The following is a 21,346-nucleotide window of genomic DNA, read 5'->3' as shown; positions in this document are numbered from 1 at the left end:
CCCAACCAAGTACTAGTTCCCCGACCTGCCCCCGCCCGGACGGCTACGCCCAGAAACACCCAGGCTCTGGCCACACAGCCCTCCACATCCCCTGTCCCTACCGGAGCGTCACCCACATCTCCTGCCCCGGGTCACAACTTACTATCTGATACAGAACCCCTATGGAGCACGGAGCATACCAGGTACTAAACACTTCTAGGCCTGACCCGACCAAGTCCTGTTGGCTCTGTCTAGATGTCCGGCCCCCATATTACGAAGATATTGCCATTAAAGGCAATTTTACAACAGCCTCCAACTCTAACTCCTGCAGATGGCAGCAGGCTACTGTAAGACTAACCCTCCAGGCAATAACAGGACAGGGCACTTGCATAGGCCACGTGCCCCCCGGGCAGTCACATCTCTGTAATGAAACCCTAACAGTCCCGAGGGAGACAGTGTATCTACTTCCCCCCAAAAATGCATGGTGGGCCTGTTCCACCGACCTCGCTCCCTGCGTCCACTCCCAAGTCCTTAACTCCTCGAAGGAAGGCTTCTGCATACTCCTGCACTTGATCCCCAAGCTAGTGTACCATTCAGGGGAAAAAATTCTTAACAGGTTAGGCTCTACTAACCCCCGAAGTAAAAGAGAGCCTATTACAACCCTAACTCTGGCTGCGCTCTTGGGACTGGGATTAGCGGGGGCAGGGACTGGAATATCCTCACTCGTCATCCAGGACAAAAACTACGGAACCCTAAGGGCAGCCATTGACTTAGACATAGAAAGAATTGAGAAATCAATTTCATTTACAGGAATCCCTTACTTCTTTATCAGAAGTAGTACTCCAAAACAGAAGGGGATTAGACTTATTATTCGTGCAGCAAGGAGGACTATGTACAGCCCTAGGGGAAGAATGTTGCTTCTATGTTGATCACTCAGGGGTTGTAAAAGAATCTATGGCCCTCATAAGGGAAGGGCTGCAAAAATGAAAGTTAGAGAGAGAACAATCTCAGTCCTGGTACGAGTCTTTGTTAAACTGGTCTCCCTGGTTAACTACCCTCATCTCGGCCCTTGCTGGACCCCTCGCCATCCTGCTCCTACTAGTAACCCTCGGACCCTGTATCATCAACAGGCTGGTCCAGTTTGTCAGGGACCGCGTGGGAGCCATCCAACTAATGGTCCTCCGTGCTCAGTACAAGCCCCTAGTAACAGAAGAAGACAAAACAGAAATGCAGCCGGTCCCATGATTGGGTCCATAAGCTACATGACAAGGGGGGAATGAAAGAGCGGACCTAGGCCGGCCAACTCCATTTTGTCCTGTGTCCTCCATCTTGAGTGACTGTCCCCGACATGGCCCCCTTTTCTGGGAAAACCCGCAGAAAGAAATTCCCGCTCACCCGCTAAAACCACCTCCCCTTGAGTAACTTCCCACTCACCTGTTCAAACTTCCCGTTCAAACCATACCCGGCAACCTGCGCAACAGGACTCTGATCCTTCCCCAGCTAATCGGCTAAGGCCACGACCATCACCCCACCAACTGCCCCTAGACCCCTATAAGCCTTTGTGCTTTTGAAATTCACTCTCTCTCCGGCATCTCACCGCTGCGTCGGTGCAGGTAGGAGATTGAGCTCGAGATAGCTCGAATAAAGGCTCCTTGCTTTTGCATCGGACTCGGCTCCTTGGTGGTCTTTGGGGATCACGAATTCTGGGCATAACAGGGCATCTGCAATATGAGGTACAAAGGGTATTCAAACCCATAAACAGCCTAATGGCCAACAAAAACTAGTTAAGTTTGATATCAAACAACGAATCCATCAGCAGGTTGCCTCTTGATGCATTCATTTAATGTTACCTCCTCAGAAATGGCTTCTCTGACCTCTATTTAAATTTACCTACCCCTTATTTCCTACCACATTGTCCTGTAGCACTTATTGTCTGAAAATGTCTTCCACTAGAATGCAAGCTCCACTAGAATGAATAAGTTCAGTAATTGGGACAGCCTTTGTTCACTGTTTCATATTCAGCGCCTGGCACATACTAGGTGCTCAGTAAATATTGCATGAATGAACACATACTTCAGTGCCTAGGAGGCTACAGGCTATTAAAGGAAAAAGGCATTGTCCTTAACCCTTCATTCCCTAGCTCACATGTTCTGTATCAAACAACACAGAGCATGGCTCAGAATGAAGTACCTGGAGAAGACTTGCATTTGGATCCTGGCTCTCCTTTGTATCTAAATGATTCAGAAAACTTTTTGTCTTTTGTTATTCAGTTTCTGTATCAAAATCTAAGGATGACACTACTACCTACCTCTCAGGGTTATTACTGAATGGTAAGTGGAATTGTGCATAGGATAAGATTTTTTTTTAGCTGTATATTGAAATAGTTTTAATTATTACTGTCCTGTACTCAGCATGGTGCTAGGTGATACTGGGGGCAGCTTACACAACCAGAAGGAGCATGATCTTTGAGGTCCAACGGACTGGGTCCAAATTCTGTTTCTACTAGTGCGTGATCTTAGATCACAGGAACTCTCTGAATCTTAGACAAATGAGCAATGTAATGTCTCCTCCACACAGTTATGAGGATTGAATGAAATAATACACCTACCCAGCTTGGCATGCAGAAATATGTCAAGTTGTAGGTTTTAGAGTTATAAGAAGCTTCCAAGTTGCTTCTAACCAAGTCCAGAAATTATTTAGATGTCAATACAATTTATATCTAACAATTGTGTCTAACGAGACAATATCTAACCTTAGAGACCATCTACCAAAAGAATTCTTTGTGGATTTGTGTGCTGGCGGTGCTAACAAAATATCCACCGTCCCTGCCCCCACTGACGGCTGTGGGCACAGAGAGGTAAAGAACCTTTCGCAAGGATGGGTGGGTGGGGATGCAGGGTGCTTTACCATTTTCTCCAATGGTGCAGGGCAGAAGCTACCCATGAAATTTGGGGAGAATCTGCAGAAACGGAACGGAAGCCAGGAGCATAGATAAGGGAAGTGCAAAAGGTATAGGGCTGTTGTATACAGCTGCCCAAGCTCCATACTGAACGACTCACAAGACTATGATATAAATGAGTCGTGTTCCCTGATAGAGTTCAATATGGTGAGTTCTAGCTGGTGACCCATATTCCTGTGGTGAGAGGAATATGAATCAAAAGGGGCAAACTAATTTGTCCCTTGAGGGGAAGGGAAACAGGACCAGAACATCAGTGTCACTGAGGTCAAGAGAAAGGTTTGGAAGAGGAAGGATGGTCAGTAATGTCAAAAGCCATTTCTACCCATGTATGACCTCAGGTCACAGGACAAGAGATCAATAATAATAATGAACCCCAGTGAAAGATGAATGAATTTGCCAGTTAAAAGACTCCTGGGCTGGGAGGCAGTCTAACCTGGGAGAGAGATTAAAGGTCCTATAACTTCTTTCCTATTTTCTGATTCCCATTCTGCCACTTGCAGTTGACAACTGTGAGCAAATCACTTAACCTCTTTGTGCTAAAGTTGTGATGAATAAGCACTCGTTCACGGGCTCACTTGTGAAGATTTCAGAAACAAGCTGGCATTCTCTATTCTCCCTTCTTTATTTTTCTTCCTAGCCTTTATCACCTTCTAGAGTACTATATAAATTTTAAATTTGTTCCCCTGCCCCCAACATTCTAGAATTATGTCCAAGAGGGCAGGGATTTTTGTCTTTTTGTTGTTCACTTCAGTATCCTCAGTGCCTAGAACAATACCAAGCACATACTAGGCACTCAATATATATTTGTTGTATTTCAGGTCCTTTCCAGGTCCATCCTGCTCATTGTTCCTCTGAGTTCCTTCATGTTCCTCAGCTAATTATAGATGGGATTATGTATCTCACAGTTTCTTCATGTATGTTTTATTTTATTTTATTTTATTTTGAGAGAGAGAGAGAGAGAGAGAGAGAGAGAGAGAGACAGAGGGCACAAGTGAGCAAGGGGCAGAGAGAGAGAGAGAGAGAGAGAATCCCAGGAGGGGCAGAAAGAGAGAAGCAGGGCTCACCCAAAGCAGGGTTTGTGTTCATCCAAAGCAGGATATGAGCTCACCCAATGTGGGACTCGAACTCACGAACCATGAGATCATGACCTGAGCTGAAGTCAGATGCTTCACGACTGAGCCACCCAGATGTCCCTTCATGAAGGTTTTTAAATTGCCTTATCTCAACTGAAATACTCATCTGGTATCTTAATTAGGACTTTCTGTGTGCAAGTAATATAAAATCCTACCCAATCTGCTTTGGGATGGTGGGATGGTGGGCATGTGGGGGAGAAAGGGAACGTATTGACTCTTACAAGTAGATGGCTTCAGGCATGGCTGCATGCAGGAGTTTAGGGAATGTTACCTGGACTGAGCTTTTTTTTAATCTCTCAGATCTGCTTTCTTCTTTATTGGTTTTTAAAAATGTTTTCCTTTTTTATTTTGAGAGAGAGAGAGCAAGTGGAGGAGGGACAGAGAGAAATGGAGAGAGGATCCCAAGCAGGCTCTGAATTGACAACGTGTAGCCTGACTCAGGGCTTGGGCTTACAACCGTGAGATCATGAGCTGAGCCGAGATCAAGAGTCAGAGGCTTAACTGACTGAGCCACCCAGGTGCCCCTAACTTTTTTTTAGGGAGAGCACAAGAAAGCAAGTGCGAGCAGGGGAGAGGGATGGGGGCAGTAGAGAGAGAGAGACAGAGAGACAGAGAGACAGAGAGAGGGAGAATCTTAAGCAGACTCCACCGCTCAGTACAAAGCCTGATGCAGGGCTCGATTCTACCATCCTGGGATCATGACCTGAGCCAGAATCAGAACTGGCTGAGCCACCCAGGTGCCCCCCTTTTAGCATCTTTAGAGATGGTCAGTCATATGGTTTTTAGTTTTGACCTAGTAACACGGTGTTGGTTTGCAACCACCTTGGGGGCATCCCAGGTGAACTCTAACATCACCTCCCATATTCTGAGGGCAGAGAGAGACCAAAGAAAGGCCACTCCAGGCTGTTGACAGCCATTCAACAAGGGAACTTACATATGAAGCTTGTCTTGGGTGGCTGTAAGACGATCTACACACTTGCCCACAAAATTTTAAAAGCTTCTGTAATGTGATAAGAAGGACACTTCTCTGTGGTATTCTTTCCAGAAGCCCGTTACTCCAGTCAAATCACGAGGAACACGTCAGACCAATTGAGGACCATTCTACCAAATACCTAACTGGGACCCTTCAAAACTGTCAAAGTCATGAAAAATAAGGAAAGACTGGGAAACGGTAACAGACAAGAGGAGGCTAAGGAGGCATGACGACAAAATGCTATATGATGTTCTGGATTGGATCCGGGAAAGAAAAAGGACTTTAAAGAAAAAACGGTGAAGTCTGAAGAAAGTCTGGAGTTTAATAGTAATGTACTGATGTCTTCCTGATTTTGACAAATGGGCCATGGTAATGGGAGATGATAACATTACGAGAAACAACCTGAGTGAGGGTATGTGGGAACTCTATCTTTGTGGCTTTTTTTTTAATATTTTATTTTTAAGTAATCTCTATAAAAATTGTTCCAAAATAAAAACAATTTTTATTGAAAAAATTTGTTTAAATGTTTATTTATTTTTGAGAGAGACAGAGAGACAGAGCATGAGCAGGGTGGGGAGGGGTTGAGAGAGAGGGAGACACAATCCGAAGTAGGCTCCAGGCTCTGAGCTGTCAGCACAGAGCCCGGTGTGGGGCTCAAACTCACAAACTGTGAGATCATGACCTGAGCTGAAGTCAGACGCTTAACCGACTGAACCACCCAGATGCCCCAAAACAATTTTTAACGTATAGAAAAGTCACAGGGGTGCCTGGCTGGCTCAGTGAGTACAGCGTGTGACTCTCGATCTTGGGGTTGTGAGTTCAAGCACCACATTGACTATAGACAGAGTGACCATCGAGAGGCAGATAGACATCATGTGCCCTCTGATGTGATGCTTGAGAAGGACATGTTACTTATGTAGTATTCTGGTCAGAAATGCATCCCCTGAATCTGATCATGAAGAAACATAAGGCAAGGCCAAAATAATGAACATTCTACCAGAAAGAAGGCTCTAGACTCTGGCATCAGAATGCCCGGGTTTGGGGGCACCTGGCTGGCTCCGTTGGAAGAGCATGTGATTCTTGACCTCAGGGTCGAGAGTTTGAGCCCCTCGTTGGGTGTGGAGTTTACTTAAATAAAAACTTAAAAAAGAAAAGAATGCCTGGGTTCAAATGCTGGCTCCACTGGCTTTACGACCATAGGAAAGCTACCTTCTGAAAGACTCCATTTCCTCATCTGTAAATGGGAACACTAGCAAGACCCACCTTATAGGGTAGTTGGGCGGACTGGATGGGAAAACGCACACAACGTACCGAACAGACTGCCCCCCACACAGTGGGAGCGAGCATTGCTCCTGGCCACCCTGGCTTCCTTCCCTTTGTTCGTAGAGAAAGAAGTGCCCAGCTCTGGGTTTAAGGCTAATTTTCAATTCCATCTCCTCCAGTGTCTTCTCAAACTTTCTGCATTGCTTTATCCCTTCTTCCATAGGTCTCCCTCTTTACCAGCAACTTCCCCATAGCCTAAAAACATACCAAGCCTCTACCGGCCTTAAAGAAAACATAAAACCTTCAACCGTTCCTTACCATCTCCACTGCCCCCCTTCTGAAGCTCTTCCCTCCCTTTGTAAAAACCACCTTTGGTTAGAGGCCTGCTGTGCGTCATGAACTTTACCCTATATGGAAGGTAGCCATCCTGTCCTATTTCACAGAGGAGAAAACTTGGGCTCAGGGAGGATTTAAACCTAGATCTGCCTCAGACTGGGACTGTCCGGTTAGGCAGTCACAAACCACAGGTGGTGCTTGAAATGGGGCTGGTCCAAACTGAGGTGTGCGGTCGGTGTAAGTCCATACTAGATTTCAAAGACTTTGCCCAAGGAAAAAACACTGTAAAAGATCTCGTTGATATTCTTATACCGATTACGTGTTGAAATAATTTTTTGGATATTTCAGGTGAAATAAACTATATTATTAAAATTAATTTTACCTGTTTCTTTTTACTTTTCCGAGGTAGCTACTAAAATATTGGAATTATGTGGTTGGAATTATATTTCCATTGGGCAAGCACTGTTCTAGAATATTCATCTCATCATGAAATATATGGCCTTTTGTCTTCTGCAACACCACTTATCTTAGCTCCCTGAATGTATCCCGGGTACTGGGGCGTCTCCCTCTACATACCCTGCCTGGATGATCTCCGCCTGCTCTTAGTATCTGCATGCCATGCTGATGCTGGGAAAGGCTTCTCCTAGATTCGACAGTCTCCCTCCATCGCCACTTCGTTCTCTTCTGTACCCCAAAGGGAACATGGCCAAAGTGAAGTTACTCCGTTTTCTTTTTCTTAAACCAGAGCCTCCCTCTATATCCTCTGTCTTGCTAAACAGTCACACCCTTGTTGTTACCATGCTTATAAGTCCCTCCCCTTCCCCTCCGTGTCCAGAGACCACACCCTGTGGCCTCTACCTCCTAAGTAAATCCAAAACCCTCTCTCCATAAACATTCTAAGAACTTCAGGTTATCATAGTTCTCCTAAATGATTCAGTCTGGCCTCCCGGCCTCTAGTCTTCAGGATCCTGATCTTCCTTTGATAGAGGGGCTGGGGTGAGCCCATGATAAGGCAAATCTGAGCATGCTGGTCCCCTTGCCCGGCACCTCCCTTCTGCAGGATGGTCCATCTGTGACATGGCCCTGAGCCCTCTCAGCCTCCAACGCTGGGTCCACCCTGTTCCTTATGGATCTGGAACGTTAACTGGCTCTCCCTGCTCCCTCCATGCCCACCACCCCCGTGCCCACTTCCCAAACACTTGTCACCTTTCAGGACTCAGCTCAGTGATATATCAGTTTTTTTTTTTTTAAATTTTTTTTTTCAACGTTTTTTATTTATTTTTGGGACAGAGAGAGACAGAGCATGAACGGGGGAGGGGCAGAGAGAGAGGGAGACACAGAATCGGAAGCAGGCTCCAGGCTCCGAGCCATCAGCCCAGAGCCTGATGCGGGGCTCGAACTCACAGACCGCGAGATCGTGACCTGGCTGAAGTCGGACGCTCAACCGACTGCGCCACCCAGGCGCCCCAGTTTTTAAGAAAAGATCGCCAAACTGGTCGTTTTGTGTGTTTTTAAAAAAAATTAAAAAAAATTTTTTTTAATGTTTATTTATTTTTGAGAGACAGAGTGTGGGTGGGGGAGGGGCAGAGAGAGAGAGAAAGACAGAATCTGAAGAGGCTCCAGGCTCTGAGCTGTCAGCACAGAGCCCAACGCGGGGCTCAAACTCACAAGCTGTGAGATCATGACCTGAGCCGAAGTCGGATGCTTAACCGACTGAGCTACTTAGGCGCCCCCAAAAATTTTTAAATAATGTTTATTTTAGAAACAGACAGAGAGAGAGAGAGAGAGAGAGACAGAGAAGGGGAGGGGCAGAGAGAAAGGGAGACACAGAATCCAAAGCAGCCCCGAGGCTCTGAGCTGTCAGCACAGAGCCCGACACGGGGCTTGAACTCAAGATCACGACCTGAGCCAATGTCCGAGGCTTAACCTACTGAGCCACCCAGGCGCCCCGTGAAATGTCTTGATGGTTTTTCCCAGGCAGATCTCACCAATCCTTCCTTTGCATCCTACAGACTTCTACCTCAGCACCTGGACCACTTCAGTGCACCAATTTGTGTATTTGGCTGCCTTTCCTAACCAGAAGGATTTCAAGTACAATCCACAAGAGGGAAAGAAAAGACAACAACAAGATTCAAAGAAAAGGCAATTGTTGCTTCACATAAACAAGCAGTCCAGACGCAGGGCATCTCCAGGACTGGTTAATTTATTCAGCGACTCACTGACGCCTTCAGAGATGCGGCCTTACCATCCTCCAGCTCTGCTGCCTTTGGTGCCGACTTTGTCCAGCTTTGTTGGCTGCACGGCTGTAGCAGATTCAGGCAAAGCACCATATGGAACAATGCCGGATGGAAGAGAACATCTTCCTTTCTTTTCTGCCCCTCGGTGGTCACTCTGTCAACGTGCATCAAATTTCTCCATGACATAGTTAATATTTTTTCCCTTTGAACTAATATGCAATCTGAGTAGACCGTTTGTTTGTTTTCTGAGTGGACACTTTAAAACCTCCTCCTCCTCCTCATCATGTTTCCTCCTAAATTTGGCCTCCGAGGATGAGTGTTGCCTGGTCCATTTCACTGTGATGGTTACAGAACTCCAGCACTCCCTCTATCTGACTCAACATCAACTCTTGTATTCGTTTGCTCAAATCCTAGAATACATCTGAAAAAGTTTCGGAATCATTTTACCAATACCGACACATAAACAAACCCACTAGAGACAGATCAGAACTTGTTTGAATTTTTCTTCCTACCCCCACCCCACCAGAGCCTGCCTTCTCAACCACTACCTCCTCGTAAGGTTGTTTGCTGGCAGGGTGATGGTAACAGGGAGGGACAGGGCACTTGAGGAACCTGGAGGTGGTGTGAAATAGCCCTGCATGGGGAAGGATGAGGGAACTTCAGTTTCAGAAACAGAGAGTTAATTCCAGAGGCTGGAGGGGATCCATGAGCAGTGGCTCCAGTTCTCTTGGGGGCATGGTTTCCTGCAGCCATGTTGGCAGCCTGGGTGTAGGAGTGGAGAAGACAGATGGTTGGGATGGCTAGGCTGATCCAAAGGCGAGGAACTACCAGGTGGATGCGGCAGAAGGACAGAGAGCAAAGACTCTGGAGTGCTGGCAAGAGAGTGGTTGACATCTGTGACCCGGAGTCTGAGCTGAATGGCGGAGCAAGTGAGGCCAAGAGGGAGAAAAGAGAGCGGCTGGGGCTTGAGCTGGGCTGCCAAGAGGTTTTTTGAAGTAATTTCCGGTCACCGAATCCTACGGTCGGTCCAGGAATAGCCAGTTCAAAGGACCGGGAGGAGAGATGGCCTGGACCAAATCTGGCCGCGGGCAAGACGGGAGGGGCTATCCTTTGAGCAACCGGAGTGTTTGTTTCCCCAAGGAGGAGAGAGGAGACGGGTGCTGGCCCCGGGGTGAAGAGGGAGGCTGTTTCGGGCACATTATTGCATGAGCGACGGCTGTGAGAAGTGTTCCCAAAAATGTGATTTTGAAAAACAAGGAGGCCTTAGAGATTATTTCACCAGAACGGTCCAGAGCTGTTGAGCAACTGCACCCCCCCACCCCGTCCCCCGCCAGCCTGGGTGGGATTCAAACCCAGGTGTTTTAAATTTAAGTTGGTGATTGTCTTTAACCCACTACCATGTTCTAAAGCTTTAGTGCAGAACAAGTCTTAGTTTTTCATGGGGCAGGAATGGCGTCTCACGCGTCTCTGCACTCTCGGTCGTTCCCAAGTCAGTCACTGCTCAGTGCGTTCTTTCCGATGGATTTGTGGGAGTAGCACATATCTTAGGGAAGAAGTATAGCAGGGAGTCCGAATTTTCAAGTTGTTACTATTTCTTTCTATGTTCTTAGGGATCTTCCTTTCTTTTGACCCTTACTGCGCAACTGTTCCTCTGGACATGTGGTATACGCTTTGTCACTAGAGCTTTGTCTTGTAGACACGCTAATTAATACAATGCCTTTCCGAACCCAATGTCGTGTGGAAGCTGATTTCTCAGAGACCATGTGACCCAGCTGCACAGAGTTAAGTTGGAACCCGCTTAAAGAGGAAAATCACCTCTGAGCTTCCTTGTGGTTGATCAGGCAGCATGGAGGTGAGGGCAAGGGGATAAAAGATGTTGGACCTCGGCAAGCATGAACAAGGGTGAGTTTATCTTCCCCAGGAATATTCCACTAAGAAATAGAAGTGTCCCTGGTGGAATGTAGCTCAGCTAAACCTAGCCATGCCTTACAGTTTGTCTTTGTAGTTTAAAGGACAGAGTAGGCTTTGTGGCATCAAAGGCATCCTGTGCAGAAGGCCCCAAGTCTCTGTGCTCTGGAAACATCTCTGCCATTCTAGGTAATTAAAGCAGAACTAGTCGGAGAACAACCTGGAAAACCAGAAGTTAGCAGTTCTATTTCTGCAAAGCAGAGCCTTCTGCATAGCATTTTTGCTAAAAGCTGGGATCAAAATTGGTGACAACATAACTAAACCAAAGATCACATTGACAAATGGGGGAAAAAAATACCTAGATTTTTTTTTTTTTTTTTTTTAAGGAGCCTCTGTGTCCATACAGAGTTCCTGTATCTAATGTTCCATCAGAAACTTAAGAGTAATGCTTACTGTCATCACCTTACCTGTTTGGACTTGTTTCTACCACTTTCAAGAGTTGCCACTTCTCCAAAAACAGAAACGAGTACTGCCACAGGACCTTGGTTGTGACTACATGGTCCCAAAAGTAAGGCTTCTAAAGAAAACAGGTTTACCTGAAATACTTCTTGAATCTTAAAACATACCATTAGTGATTGTGTATTTAACTTACAGACAAAATAGGATATAGATTATTTTTCCCTTTTTAGAAAAAATATTTATTTATTTATTTATTTATTTATTTATTTATTTATTTATTTTGAGGGAGAGGGGCAGAGAGAGAGGGAGAGAGAATCCCAAGCAGGTTCCACACTGTCAGCTCAGAGCCTGACGTGGGGCTTGAACTCACAAACCTGAGCCAAAATCAAGAGTTGGATACTTAAGCAGCTGAGCCACCCAGGTGCCCCTAAATATATATATATATTTTTAAGTCATCTCTTTGCCCAAGGTGGGGCTCGAATTCCTGAGCTCGAGGTCAAGAGTCACATGCTCTAACAACTAAGCCAGCCAGGCAACACCCTGCCGCCTTTAACCTTTGTTGACAACTCTTGAATATAAGGTAGATGTTGGTCTCTGACCCGACTAAAATGCTCCATTCTCATGATTAACTCTTAGTGATCAAGATGCTTTGGGTTGTTTCTCCTGCAGCATGAGATTTATTATGTTCATACAAAATCAATTACCTTAGTTTGTCATTTTAAAGTTTCCAGCTACGCGGGGCGCCTGGGTGACTCAGTCGGTTAAGTGGCCGACTTCGGCTCAGCTCATGATTTCAAGGTCCATGGGCTCAAGCCCCGCGAGGGGCTCTGTGCTAACAGCTCAGAGTCTGGAGCCTGTTTCAGATTCTGTGTCTCCCTCTCTCTGACCCTCCCTATTCATGCTCTGTCTCAAAAATAAATAAACGTTAAAAAAAATTTTTTTTAATTAAATAAAATAAAGTCTCCAGCTACGGGCGCCTGGGTGGCTCAGCCGGTTAAGGGTCCGACTTCGGCTCAGGTCGTGATCTCACAATTTATGCGTTGGAGTCCTGAGTCAGGGTCTGTGCTGACAGCTCAGAGCCTGGAGCCTGCTTCAGATTCTGTGTCTCCCTCTTTCTCTGCCCCTCCCCTGCTCATGCTCTGTCTCTCCCTCTCAAAAATAAACAAACATTAAAAAAAATAAGTTTCCAGCTAGAGGCACACTTTGCAACCTCCTACCAAAAGCAAAATGAGAAAGGCACACTGGCTGCCTGATGCTGCAGCATGTAAATCTGTGTGTGTGTGTGTGTGTGTGTGTGTGTGTGTGTGTGTGTGTGTGTTTGGGGGGAGGCACTTCTTCCTAACCATCCAAGCAGGAAGGCTTGCTTTCTTCTAAAGAAAACAAACAGCTACCCCTCTGCAGGCCTGACTGTGAGCTGAGCAGGTCTCAAAATGGAACTGCCACAATGTTTTGGCAATTATTGGATGTGGAGGCCGTGTCTGGATTACATGGATTCTCTCCTTCTTCCCTTTCAATATCTTAGCATTCAGACCACATCTCTCAGGAAGCTCTCCCCCACTCCCCTGGGAGTTTGTTGCTTTCAAAAAGCACTTAAAAAAAATCTGATCGTATATTCTGATATTTGATTCCAAAAACATCACCATAGTGGGGTGCTCTTTATAAACTTTCTCCAAAAGAGACAAGTATTTCTGAACAACTTTCATACAAAGGTTTGCCCTCAGCAGTTTGTAGCTGTCTGGGGACTTGTCCTTGAAAGATATCCTCTTAGGGACAAAAAGTGGGGTTTTGGATGTGCTTTAGGTTTTAGGGTGTGAGGTGTGGAACAGGCAGGTGCCTGCTTGCTTCGGCAGCACATATACTAAAATGGATACAGATCCTGAGAAGATTAGCATGGCCCCTGGGCAAGGAAGAGATGAAAATTCCTGAAGCGTTCCATATCAGAAACCAAACAAACAAATGAAAAAGAGCTCGAGCAGATATTCCCTTTAAAAAGACTCACATAGGGACACCTGGGTGGCTCAGTCGGTTTAGCATCCAACTCAATTTCAGCTCAAGTCATGATCTCATGCTTGTGAGATCAAACCCCACGTCGGGCTCCATGCTGATAGTGTGGAGCCTGCTTGATATTCTCTCTCTCCTCTCTCTTTGCCCCTCCTCTGTTCATGTGCGCATGCTCTCTCTCAAAATATTAAAAAGATTTTTTTAAATGACACACCGTGTATGTGGAGAGTGGAAGGGTGGGTAATATAGGGGAACTCTCTGTACTGTCTCCTCAGTTTCTCTGTAAATCTAAAACTGTTCTCAAAATAAAGTCTATTAATTTTATTTATTTATTTATTTATAATTTTTTTAGTGTTTATTTTTAAGAGACGGAGAGACAGAGTATGAGTGGGGAAGGGTCAGAGAGAGAGAGGGAGATACAGAGTCGGAAGCAGGCTCCAGGCTCAGAGCTTCCAGCACAGAGCCCGACGTGGGGCACGAACCCACCAGCTGCGAGATCATGACCTGAACTGAAGTCAAACACCCAACCGATTGAGCCACCCAGGCGCCCCAAGTCTATTAATTTTTTTAAAAGGCACAGATACTGGAATTGTAATAAAATTTGTGTTGCCATGTTGTCCTAATCATTAGTCATCCAGGTAGGGGTGGAGGCTGAAGGAGTTTACAGGCGATCGTGAAAAACACACCAGGAAACTTTCAATCCAATGTGACAGGAAGAGGGGAAAGTCAGAGCAGGAGGCCTGGCATGAGCCAGAGTGGCCCTTCTTCAACACGACTCCAGCCTGTTAACATGACAGGCTATAGTCCGCTGACTGTGCTCAGTGCTCACGAGAGATCTAAAATATAAAACACCTGTTCACTTAAGGTTATGCAGTCGATCGAAGGGGTGCCTGGGTGGCTCAGTAGGTTAAGCATTCGACTTCGGCTCAGGTCATGATCTCACATTCCGTGAGTTCGAGCCCCGCGTCGGGCTCTGTGCTGACAGCTCAGAGCCTGGAGCCTGTTTCAGATTCTGTGTCTCCCTCTCTCTGACCCTCCCCCGTTCATGCTCTGTCTCTCTCTGTCTCAAAAATAAATAAACATTAAAAAAAAGGTTATGCAGTCGATCAATCAAAGGAAACAACTGGTTAGAGAGAAAGAATTTTAATCAATGGGTTAAAAAACATACGTAACCGTGTTGAACATAATAGATGTAAGACTAAACTGGCGAATACGCGAATTGTTCTCTCTGTGTGGTATGAGCCAATGAGCCACCATGAGCCAATCTGATAATCACAGTCTGACCATTCATTGCTAGAAAGCTTTGACACAAGACTTTTTAAACACAGCACACTCCCAGAATAGGTTTAAAACAGAATTTGAGCTCTTAAAGTTAATTTGCACATAATTTTAGAAAGACTATCTATTGGTTAGAATGAGGTATATCTGTGCTGTGGGTTCATGAACACACACCTCAATTTCTGATAAAGGAAGCTTTTGTATACATCATAATATAATTTCACTTTATAAAAAAAAACGTGATTCATGAGGTATGAGTCCCGAGGGCATGCATGCAATGTAAGCACACAGCGTAAGGTCAGTGCACCATGAGCACGCAACGCAGTGTACCCCAAGTCACGCAACTCCCCTCATTACGTGTCTAGCCCCACTGCCAATGACGCTCCTGTGTGGCCAAGGCCCCCTATGGGTACGTGTATATGTGCAAGGAGGGGTAAACCGTCATGGCGGCGCGGCCTCTCTTTGTGGCAGGATATCTGTTCCTGGACCAGTGTGACTTCATATCTGGAGCTGGCTCTTGGCTGGAGTTTGTGCTTCTCTTGGGAGAGCACGACACTGTGGATCTTGGCTTCTCCGTCTGGGCAAACAAGATATAAAAGTTGAATCACTTTATGTTGCGATTTCTGAAGTTATAGTTAGGGTCGGGGCTGGTTTAACCAGGAGTTAGTGAGAAGTATTTGCGTTTCTCCCCAAATGCCGAAGTACAGTCATTGATGTTGTTCCAGAGCACAGAGGAATCAAGCATTTGCCCTAATCCTTCAGAGAGCCGAAGAAGGGTTGGTCCGTGGGCAATATTTTAATTGCCCTGAGTTCAACGACTACATTTCATAAGCTGTCTAGAGACATTACACAGAGGGAAGAACTCGGTCTTTCAAGGTGGGAGGCTGCCCCATTGTTTTCACTTCTGCTTACCTATACCTGCAAGTTAAACGCCCACGTTAGAGAAACGTTCCACCAGAAATTGTAAGAAAAGGAAGGTAGAGGTCTGGATGGCATTCACCCGCCATCTGGGTTTAACGGAATCCCCCGTTACGTGTTATTGCCCAATTAGCAGGTTTCAGCTGTGGGATAAGGTGTGAGCAACCTGGCGACGTCCTGAGCGAATGCTGAAGACGAGAGGGGGCAGTTCGTGGCTCATCTGCCTGTCAGGACCGAAATCCTCTCTGATTTGATTCACCTGTACCTCTCTTCCCACTGCTGTCCCGGTTCTGTTAGGCCACGGGGGTTGGACTCCATCCTCCCGGAGGATGGCGGACTGAAGGGAGGGATTATGTCTTACAGTCCTCAAGGGGCCCTGCCCCTCCTAGACTCTCCATAAGCTACTGATGGCTACCCGGGAGCGCCAACCTGAGAAGTCCCGAACAGCAGCCTTGGGAAGCCAGCAGGGACGTCACCCTGGGAGAGCCGTCCATTCTCTCTGGTTTGCCCACGTTACTCCAGCGGTGCTCACGCTGTTCGCCGCGGGCACACGTGAGCAGCACCCGCCCAGAGACATACCCAGAGCTCTCGGCTTACTACCTGTTTCTCCACTTCTTTTTCCTCCTTCTCAGGAAGGAATATGCCAGTGCAAATGAGCAAGAGAGATGTTATTAGGGGATAACGATGAACTCGTTCTAACTTAGTCCTTTCAAAAAGGAAACCATTCACAATCCTCGGTATCGAACGATCACTGGTAACACTGGCCGGGAGGCACACCTCACGACTGAGACTGATGGGTTTGTTGTTACCATCTCCTAGGGCTGAGAACCAATGCGTTATTCACTATCGCTGTTTGACCTGAAATGCTGCCATGGAGTTACAAAAGAATAGCCGCCGAACGAATGTTTGTTGAAATAAAACTAAATTCTCCACGGCAAGCTTTGAGCTCTAGCGGGGAGGGATTCCTCCTATCCTGGGGTGCCTCGTGGGCTGCGCCCCCTGGTGGCCAGGGGCTCAGTAGCTGCGCGGGGGCAAAACGCCTCAGCCGGGCCCCGAGCAACACCAACCCTAGGAGGTGAACTGTGCACCATGGATCACCACCCCCCCGGATCACACAAGGCACTTGAAAACCAAGTCAAATTAATTGCTGGCGTATAGGTGTGTATATATAGATTAGTGACATACCTGCATTCTCTCTTTATTCTTAGTCAGAATCAAGGAGGGCATTTTTGATGGGTCCAGCGAGGTGCCCTTGTCTCTTCCATGTAACTGTGACTGAAATAGATGAGCACTTTCTCACTACATTTTCCACTTGCACGAGTGTGATTATATAGAATATACATTGAATAGCATTTAAAAATTTTTTTCTAATGTTTATTTATTTATGAGAGAGAGAGAGAGAGTCAGAGCAGAGCAGGGGAGGGGCAGAGAGAGAGGGGGAGAGGGTCTTAAGCATGCTCCACACTGTCATCACAGAGCCCAATGTAGGGCTCGAACCCACAAACCATGAGATCATGATCTGAGCTGAAATCAAGAGTCAGATGTTCAACCAACTGAACCACCCAGGCGCCCCTACACTAGGTGTTTTTTTATTCACACATGTTAATTCATTACAATGCTGTAACACGGAAAGAGAGTCAAGACACAAATGAACAATAATTCAAAGAAAAGAAGGAAACTGCTTATTTATGGACTGCCTACCAGATGCCAGGCATTTTACACAGTTTCACATCTACTTTTCTCAACATTTATGATGTGGAGATTATTACTCCAATATTTTAGAGGCAGAAACTGAGTCCCAGGGTGGTTCAGTAACTCAAGGAAAGTGACAGTAAGGCTGGAATTTGAACTCAAGAGGGACTTGAAAGCTGTGATCTTGCCACTGTCACACCAGACACCAAATTGCCCTCCATGCCTAACAGAGCCAGCTCGGTGGGGGTTCTTTGGTGTGACAGAGTGAGACCTCATTATGTCACTGTTAAACACAGGGTAGCATTCTGCAGGAAAAGGGCCTATTTTGCACCCTGTCTACTAAGAGTTGTATACTATTATATGAAAACTTATTTATTTTTTAAATTTTTAAACGTTTATTTATTTTGCGAGAGAGCATTTGTGTGAGCAGGAGAGGAACAGAGAGAAGGGGAGAGAGAGAGAGAGAGAGAGAGAGAGACTCCCAAGCAGGTTCTGCAGTGTCAGCGCTGAGCCCCACGCAGGGCTCGATCTCACCAATTATGAAATCATGACTTGAGCTGAAATCAAGAGTCAGATGCTCAACTGACTGAGCCACCCAGGCGGCCCTTATTTTTTTATTTTTACTTTTTTTAAAGTTTATTATTTAAGTAATCCCTATACCCAACGTGGGGCTTAAACTCCTGATACCAAGATCAAGAGTTGCATGCTCTTCTGACTGAGCCAGGCAAGCACCCCACCAAAACTTGTTTTTATACATCAAAAACACAATTTTTTTTTCAATTTTTTTCAACATTTATTCATTTTTGAGAGTGAGAGAGACAGAGCATGAGTGGGGGAGGGGCAGAGAGAGAGGGAGACACAAAATCAGAAGCAGGCTCCAGGCTCTGAGCTGTCAGCACAGAGCCCGACGCGGGTCTCGAACTCACTGACTGCGAGATCATGACCCAAACTGAAGTCGGACGCTCAACCGACTGAGCCACCCAGGCACCCCCCAAAAAACACAAGTATTTTATAGGTACATAATTCCAAAGTACTAAAAAAATGATTGGGTGCCTTTCCTCTGTGCTCCTTCTGCATCCTACTCTGTGATGTAATTTCCTGCTTCTTTGTTAAAATCCCCAGTAGACTCTAACGTCCCTAAGGCAGAGATGGTGTTTTGTTCGATGTTGCATTCCCAGCACACAGGAGAGCGTGTGGCATGTGGGGTCACACAGTACAATTTGTTGACTGCAGGGGTGGACAGATGATGAAACCACCTGTTCTTATGCTCTGGGTAAAAAAATCACAAACCACCAATATCCGTCGTCAGACTTCAGTGGTGTCTACTCCAAAGCAGTGTCAATGTCCCCACTGATTTTAATGTTTCCCTGCTCCTGGTGGCATTGACAGGGAAGAGTGACATAGGGGGCTATTGTATTCTTCAGCCTGTGGGACAGATGTGCTAATTGGAAAAATCAGAGAATCTACAACAAAGAGTCAAAGATGGAACAGAATAGAGAGCTCAGAAATAAACTCACGAATATATGGTGCATTAATTTTTTACAAAAGAGCCAAGCATTTACAACAGGGAAAAATGGTCTCTTCAATAAACAGTATTGGAAAAACTAGATGTCCACACGCAAAATAATGAAACTGTACCCCTATATTGTATCATACACAAAAGTCAACTCAAAATGGGTTAAAGAGTTATACTTAAGACCTGCAACTGTCAAACTCCTAGAAGAAAACACAGGAGGTAGGCTTCTCGACAATGGTTTAGGCAATGATTTTTTGGATTTGATCCCCAAAGCAAAAATAAACAAGTGGGACTAGAGCAAACTAAAAAGCTTCTGCACGGCAAATCATCAATAAAATCAGAAGGCAGGGGCACCTGGCTGGCTCAATCGGTAGAGCGTGTGAACCTTGATCTCAGTGTTGTGAGTTTAAACTCTATGTTGGGGGTAGAGATTACTTAAAAAATTTATTTTGAACCTAAAAAAAACAAAATCAGAAGGATACCTATGGAATGAGAAAATATTTGCAAATAATATTATTCAGTCTTAAAAAAGAAGGAAATCCTGCCATCTGTGACAACATGGATGAAATTAGAGGGCATCGCGCTGAGTGAAATAAGCCAGACAGAAAAAGACAAACACTGCCTGGTATCACTTACGTGTGGAACCGAAAAAAAAAAGGTCAAACTCATAGAAACAGAGAGTAGAATGGTGGTTGCTGGGGAGTGGAGGGAATAGGCAGAAGATGGTAAAAGACCATAAACTTTCAGTTATTAAAGAAAAAAAATGGTAACTATGTGAAGTGGTGGGAACCTTCTCACAGTGTGTACAGATATCAAATATCACATTGTACACTTTAAATATATTACCCCCCAAAAGTGTTTTTTTAACGTTTATTTATTTTGAGAGCAAGCAAGAGAGAGACAGAGTGGGAAAGGGGCAGAGAGAGAGAGAAGGAGAGAGAATCCCAAGCGGGCTCCCCACTGTGAGCCCAGAGCCCCACTCGGGGCTCGATCTCATGAACTGTGAGTTCATGACTTAAGCCAAAATCAAGAGTCAGGCGTTTAACCAAATGGGCCACTCAGGCGCTCTGTGTAGGAGTTAAAAGTTTTGACACATTCTCCATGTGGAAGTTAAAAAAAAAAAAAAAAGGTCAGGCAAAACTACTACCTCATTCAACCTTGGTTTTTCATTTCTCATCGCTGAAGAACTGGCATTCTCTGAATTTCTGAAAAAGGTAGGCTGTTTTTGCAGGGTAGAAGAAGCAAACCCTGCCCTTTCCTGGAAGGACTGAGTGCAAAGAGAATATTTTTCAATTGATCCATTGCAATTAATCTACTTATAATCGACCCAATCCACCCAACAGTAAAATGCCCACATCGGAAAGCATTTTCATCTTTAGGAAACAATGGCCGCTGGGAGAAGACTGGGAAGGAGCCAGCCTGGACGAGGCCTGACACCTCGGCCACGCAGCAACCCTGGGCTAGCTCCAGCCACCACTTCTCCAGCACCCCCGTTTCTTCTGGAAATCCAGACATGGCCAAAATCCAGACCAGAGTGCCATGGCAGAGGGTAGTGCAGGGGCCAGGGTGGAAATCTGCTCAGAGATGTCCAGAGGACCCATGGAAGAGCTCTGAACTCAAAATAGCTTCCCTCTACCCCATTCCCCATTCCCCTTCTGGTTGAGAGTAAACGTTAACCCCCTGTCCTGCTCCCGCTCTGGAATTCTCTTTAACCAGACCACAGAAGTAGGCAACAGAGCCTTCTTACCAGGGCATCTTCTGTTAACTTTAACTCCTGCATCCAATTATTTTTCTGATACTGTTCATTTCGCTGTTTCCTAGTCTGAAGCAGCTTCTTTTTTTTCTTCTTATACATCTTCTTCTTTTGATTCAACTGTTCCAAAAAGCACAGAGAACCTAGTCGTTGAGGATTCCGGAGGCAATGACCACCTGCGTGCAGCACTCTTTTACACAACACTCAAGACAGGAGAGCTGCCCCGGGACGTGGGCCCTCACGGGTGCCCAACTGCTGCTGGCTCGGAGGACGAACAGTTCAGTTGCCTTGTTACCAGAGTCCGCTCCCCATTTAACACCCCCAAATCCCACTATTGCAGGTATGCTGCCAAAGGGACACCTATATCAATATCCAAATATCTGTGCTTTACAATATGAAACCAGATTACTTATGGCAATAATGTCAGGTACAGACAATACTGATATCGGGTGTGTAGTTAAGAGTCAGTTTGGCTGTTACACAAGGTGGCTTTAATAATTAAGCAAGTGAAGCTCAGGACTGATTTTCCAGGGACCTGTTGAGTGGCGACGCTTATATCGATGTTGTAAATGCAGCTGAAAAAATTATAGGGTCCAGTCTGATTTGGCAGGCTCCATCTGACACAGCCTTAATCTCACCCTATGAGAGAGTTATTTCTTCTTCTTCCCCTTTTTTTTTTTTTTTTTTTTTTTTTTTTTTTTTTTTTTGAGAGAGAGTGAGTAGGATAAAGGGGCAGAGGAGGAGAGAGAGAGAATCTTAAGCAAGCAGATCTCAAGCTCAGTACGGAGCCTGACGTGGAGCTCAATCCCACGACCTTGGGATCATGACCGAGGCTGAAATCTAGAGATGGACACTCAACTGACTGAGCCACCCAGGCGCCTTGTATGATGGAGGTATTTATTAATGCAACTATGAAATTATGTGCATAATGAACCACAACA

General features: G+C 45.7%; 2 protein-coding genes and 1 non-coding gene across 10 annotated transcripts in view; 2 read left to right on the top strand and 1 right to left on the bottom strand.

Annotated features, from left to right (window-relative positions):
• FAM180B (family with sequence similarity 180 member B) overlaps positions 1-21,346 on the top strand; it is a 336,925-nt gene that overhangs the window by 51,153 nt on the left and 264,426 nt on the right. The gene's annotated exons all lie outside the window — the stretch shown is intronic.
• LOC132662606 (U6 spliceosomal RNA) lies at positions 13,078-13,189 on the top strand. Its single transcript, XR_009602628.1, has one exon. It is a non-coding gene; the product is annotated as a U6 spliceosomal RNA (small nuclear RNA).
• AGBL2 (AGBL carboxypeptidase 2) overlaps positions 13,624-21,346 on the bottom strand; it is a 47,319-nt gene continuing 39,596 nt past the window's right edge. For 3 of the 8 annotated variants that reach the window (XM_060606655.3, XM_060606657.3, XM_060606656.3), the window contains 4 exons: positions 20,400-20,525; positions 19,800-19,919; positions 16,630-16,719; positions 14,376-15,103 (listed from right to left, as the gene is read on the bottom strand). In XM_060606655.3, coding sequence (XP_060462638.3) covers positions 14,930-15,103; positions 16,630-16,719; positions 19,800-19,919; positions 20,400-20,525 — 510 coding nt within the window. In that variant the 3' untranslated portion in view covers positions 14,376-14,929. Of the gene's footprint in view, positions 14,085-14,375; positions 15,445-16,629; positions 16,720-19,799; positions 19,920-20,399; positions 20,526-21,346 lie in introns of those variants that run through there. The other 5 variants (XM_060606660.3, XM_060606661.3, XM_060606659.3 and 2 more) reach the window with 5 other exon arrangements.

The sequence above is a fragment of the Panthera onca genome, chromosome D1 (assembly GCF_046562875.1).
Source record: "Panthera onca isolate mPanOnc1 chromosome D1, mPanOnc1 haplotype 2, whole genome shotgun sequence".
In the NCBI taxonomy this organism is placed as follows: Eukaryota; Metazoa; Chordata; class Mammalia; order Carnivora; family Felidae; genus Panthera; species Panthera onca.
This window is presented reverse-complemented; position numbering and strand designations above follow the sequence as displayed.